Source organism: Apis dorsata, unplaced genomic scaffold, assembly GCF_000469605.1.
Source record: "Apis dorsata unplaced genomic scaffold, Apis dorsata 1.3 scaffold_365, whole genome shotgun sequence".
Classification (NCBI taxonomy): domain Eukaryota; kingdom Metazoa; phylum Arthropoda; class Insecta; order Hymenoptera; family Apidae; genus Apis; species Apis dorsata.
The window spans coordinates 894,570-899,907 of record NW_006263630.1 but is presented as its reverse complement, the minus strand read 5'-3'; the positions used below and the strand labels follow the sequence as shown (position 1 = coordinate 899,907).

General features: G+C 38.9%; 1 protein-coding gene across 4 annotated transcripts in view; it reads left to right on the top strand.

Moving 5' to 3' along the window:
• Nucleotides 1–5,338, top strand: part of LOC102673299 (discoidin domain-containing receptor 2) — a 234,385-nt gene that overhangs the window by 112,795 nt on the left and 116,252 nt on the right. For 2 of the 4 annotated variants that reach the window (XM_031511947.1, XM_006618672.2), the window contains exon 3: nt 3,736–3,978. In XM_031511947.1, the coding sequence (XP_031367807.1) occupies nt 3,801–3,978 (178 nt within the window). In that variant the 5' untranslated portion in view covers nt 3,736–3,800. Of the gene's footprint in view, nt 1–3,735; nt 3,979–5,338 lie in introns of those variants that run through there. The other 2 variants (XM_006618673.2, XM_031511946.1) reach the window with 2 other exon arrangements.

The window sequence follows — 5,338 nt, the reverse complement described above, 5'->3', positions numbered from 1 at the left end:
TATATATATATATATATATATATATTTAGACGACATAAATTCACCCCCGTGCAAATGAATGAACGCACGAAATCCTCGTTCTTCATCGGATCCTAATTTTAATTAATTAATTAATTTCCTCGGGTAGGATATTGATTATAGAGTTCGTACAATTTTCGAATTTTTAAATAAAAATTTCAAGACAATCGATTAATTATTTACATCTATTATCTATTAGATGGGATTATTAATTAGATATATTATAGAATTCGCACAATTTTCAAATTTATAAATAAAAATTGCAGAGCATCGGTCAAATATTTATATCTATTAGAAATGGGATTAAACGCGATTATTAATTAGATTCAGCAATAAATTCTACTTACAACACCCTAATTTTAATCTTGGATATGAAAGATATCGAATTCGTACAATTTCTTAAAATTTCTAGATAAAAATTGCACGACCAATCGATCAAATATCTGTATCTATAAATATATATATAGAAATGTTAGAAACGAAATGGGATTAAACGCAACGTGATTAATTAGATCCAGCGACAACAAACAGTCTAATTCTACTTACAACACGCGAAGGCTCAAAAGTTTTGAGTCGCATTCAATTAGCGCGGGGTAAATCCGTGTTGCGTAAACACACGGGTTTTAATACATCACATACCGTTTTAATACCGCTATAATGTTGCCAGATTAAAGTCGCACCGCCACTAATTATTTCCCCCTTCCCTCCATGCCCGAATTGTTTAGAAACGCCCCCCCTTTTCGCGCGTACCACCGTTTTACCTGCTTGGACTGCTACATACGTGCACATAATTGTGTACGGACCGGCAAGTTCCTGTATGGGAGGACGCGGTCGGAATAACTAGGAGTTCCTAACGAATCCCGGACGCTTGGCGAGCGAATCTATAGGGCGAGGGGGAGGGTCGGGGTACGAGCAGAATTAAATGGCACGTGTGTGTACGTCTAACGGTATGTGAACAGCAATTGAATTCGGCAAATGGCAAATTTTCCAAAATTCGAGCAGTGGTGTAACGAGTCATTTTGTGTTACAATAGGTCATTGCTCAAAATTTACTCATGAAACTTTTCATGCGATGTAGAGAATGGGGAATTCGAGTCATTCTTCGAATGAGGCGTATCTTTCATGCGTTTTTGTAAGTGTTGTACTGTATTGTATGTGTTCTTCTAGGAATCTGAGCCAAGATTCGAGTGAGAGTAAGTGACAAGGGAAATATTGAAAATTGATCAAAAAATTACCCTTTTCTTTACACGAGGATAACCGAAGGGAACCGAAAGTGCTATAGAGATAAATTAAAAAGCGTCTTAAAGAGGAAAGTCGTGTGCTTTTAATGGCCTTTCACTTGTTGAATGTCATTTTCTTCGGAGTTATACGATAAGTTATACGATATATTTTGGAAAATCCTTCGAAGAAAAATTTGCTCGTCATCCACGAATATTCTTATTAATTTTTAATTATCGATAACTAAAGAACGATTCTCCAAATTTTCATCTTACTTGAACAATCTTCTCTCAAATTGTTTTCGCCTAACATTTATATAAAACAAAGTTATTTTATAAATATATGATCACTTTCCATTAATAATAAATTAAAGAAAAAGAGATAAAACAGAAATGTGGAAATGCAAGGATGAAAATTATTCCACGAGAAAATTCGTCAAAGGCGATATATAATAATACCGTGTAACCGTTGGAAAATAATTTTTATTTCTCGTATTCCGCCGGTGAAATCTGTCTGTGAAGCGTCCAACGTTCCTGCACCTGTAAGAGAATTTCAGAAACTGGTTCCGGGGAATTAAATTCTTTTGTGTATCGAATAAATCATACGGAGGAATACGCTGGAACACAGGCAGGGAACCGAGGGAAAATTTTTATTCGGACGGGGCGGACTGACGGTTAGGGTGTTCGCGAGGATATGCCGGGAGTTAATGTAGCAACGCGAGCGGTTGTCGTCCATCATAGTTTACACGCGCGAATCGTGTAAAGCCTCTCGCGCTCGTGTAAAGCGATCGCCGTTACACGGCCCCTTAACAATTTTTTTTTCTTTCTTTCTTTTTTTCCCCCAACAGAACGATCTCGTTAATAACCAAGTTGCGATTAAAATTTTATACGTAGCCACGAATGGGTTTACAGTTTAATGAATTATTCATTCGAAATACCACGTATGGATTTTTATTCCTTCTCCGCGATTTTAAACCTATTGCTTTCTAGAAAAGCAGTTGAATATCCTTGTAAAATGATATTTCTTTAACGACTATGATCACGTAGAGTGAATGTAAGAGTATTTTAACGCGGTTTCGATGAGGAAATTTTTGTTATGTTCGTGAAAAAGGACGACAAATATCGATCGTATTCGAATCGAATTTAATATTTGATCGATGGATGGATGGATCGATCGACGCGTACGGGTGGAAAGTCACGATCTGTTTTCATCGTTGGTGAAGCGATTACAAAGCGAGCGCGGCTCAAACAAGCGGCGCAAACGAATATGATTCTTAATGGAATTCGTTCGAACGAGTTTAGAAGGCGATATTATATCGTCATTTATGTCGGCACGCAATGACCCCTTTGGTTCCTCGTTCTCGCCGATTAAGGGACCCGTACAGCTTTCGTTAACGACACGACTCGTAGGGCCTGATTCGATACGAATGGAGCGCGATTGGATTCGATTCGATGCGGAGTCGATTGGATCTTATTCAACGCCAATAAAATTCGATTGAATCTCATCTTACTCAACGAGATCCAATGTTGCACCACATTTGATACCGAATCTTCATTAATAAATCGTATCGTTGCTGGGAATATTTTTTTAAATATTTCCAAGATATTCTTGTCTTAAAGAATTGAATGTCTGTCTGATTTTAAATATATGCAAAAGTTATTGACGTTCTCTACAGGGGAATTGGGATTAATTATTTTATTTTGTCTATTTTAAAATACTTGCAAAGATAGACAGATAGATAGATATTTGCATCTCGATGTAAATTTACAGAAACTCAAATTCATTGTGGGGACGTCTTATTTAACATTGAATTCTACTTGCGGATACATATTTCAATATGAAATATTGATCTTGCGCCAGTATCGCAGGACTATATGTCACGCGAAATTCGATGGTATAATCTCTTCAGGATTTGAGTGCATTTAAGTTCCGTTAAATCGAACGGAGTTGAATCAAATTTCGTCGGGACACGAGTAGCTGGATTCATTACTCCATGCAGGCAATGTGAATTCGAATAGAATACTCCTATTTCAAAGAACGATCGCGATTTCTGGGAAACCAAATATCAACTCGACCAACGTTCATATATCCAACGTCAGAAGAATATCTGATCGAATTCTATCGTTTATTCGCGGTTGCGAAGCACGAGACGATATTCGCCAAAACTTTAATTCAAAATCAAACCTTAAACTTTTCGAAAACGAAAGCAAACTCTCCTTTCCCCAAAAATTTGCGCGAATTGTTTAAAAGCAATGAAAAACTTTGTATCGATGAAAAAATCTTTTTTTAATCCTTCTTAATAATAATTCACCCATGAATTAATTCGTCTTGTCCAATTTGTACAATTGGACGGATATTATGATAATTTCGCATCTTTCACCGTTAAATCGCATTAACGTCAATACGTGGACACGTATTGCCGAACCGGTTTCAACCGTCTGCCAGGGACGACGTTTCCGTGGCGTCTGCGGAGGGATTAACAGGGATTATACTGTGCGCAGGTTATCGGCGAGAACACTCACCACCTTTCGGCCATCACGATGCCAGGAACGTGCTCGATGACCGATGCGGTCAGGATCGTCGACAGTTAGTGATGAGGAGGAGCAGGTTGTCGGCTCGCCGATGGCTCAGGTCACCACCAATATGCCGCTTCTCCGACCCGGACAGGATCCTTTGCGACCCCTTCTCATCGCCGTTTTCGTTTTTCTCTGCTCCCTGCCGCTCTGCCGCTCCTTCGACTTGGGTAAGTCAACTTTTTAACGCCCTTTTCTGAAAATTTTTCACTCCTCAACGTTCATTTATTCGTAGAGATGGAGATGGATGCGAAGCAATATTGTTTCGATCGGAGAATATTCAAAATTCCTCGATCTTTGAATTTTATTATATTATACCAAAGTGTCGCGATTAATATTTGATATTTTGAAAATCGTTTCAATTATTCTTGATATTTTATTATCAAAGCGTCGAGATTAATATTTCAAAAATTCGGACGTTTCATTAACTCTTTGATTAATCAGCTTGTCACACGTTAGATTAGATTTTTGTTACCTTTCCTGTGTACTTAAAGATTTAAAGCTATTTCATCTCCACCTACGTATGCTATCCCTCTTAAATAATACGAAAGGAATTCATTTTCCGGCTAACGTAATTACCCGTATCCTTCAGCTGGACAGCTAAACACACTATCACTGTTAATAAAAAGCTGAAAGATACTAGTTGTCACGCGTGGGTGTGAAGGTTGTGTAATTCACTCCCTCCTCCCCATCGTTCAACACCAGGTGCCGCCGTTAAAGCGATTTCGACTGCGAGAAGGGAAAGAGTTCCTCGCGCGCACGGCCGGAATGTGTGCGCCCACCCTTCCTCTCTCTCTCCACCCATGGAAAATTCGGTGTCGTCTAACTCACGGCCATTTCGCCGGATAAAGGTGAAACGAAGGGAAAATATTGTTCCATTTTGCGCGAGGCGACTATTCCGCGAAAATGAATTTAATTTCGTCCTTTTTCTTCCCCACCCCTTTCCTTCCCTCCTGGTAATCCGGCCACGATGCTAAAGCGGAGAAAAATTATTCCGAAAATTTTTCTCTCTCTATATATATATGCGTATATGCACACTAGGCAAAAACACGACACGTTAGAGTGAAACTGAAGGAGCGTGCAACGCCTCCAGGGCGATTCCGGCGCGGATTTCTTTTTCCTTGATACGAGACGGGCATAGATACAGGACGGTAAACAAGGAGAGAGAAAGAGTCGTCAAGCCATCCCCCTAAACTCGTGAAATTCAAAATCTGTCTACTCGTGGATCGAGGAAAGGGGCCAAGCGACAGAGATAATTACGACGTATGTATAATTATGAGCGAGAAAGGGAATGGCTATTTTTTATATTCTTCTTTGACTTCTATTGACTTTATTCCCGAACACGTGCGATAATTTTTAATAACACGAGTCATTCGTTCCCCAATTGCGTAATCTCCATGCTTCGTCTTTTCCTTTCTCCCTCTTTCTTTTATACTCTCAAAAAAAGAAACAAACGAAAAACAAAAGCTCCGTTCTTTCTTTCCGAGAATGTTACACTTGGCCCCTTTCTCTCGTACTTAATTTACATTT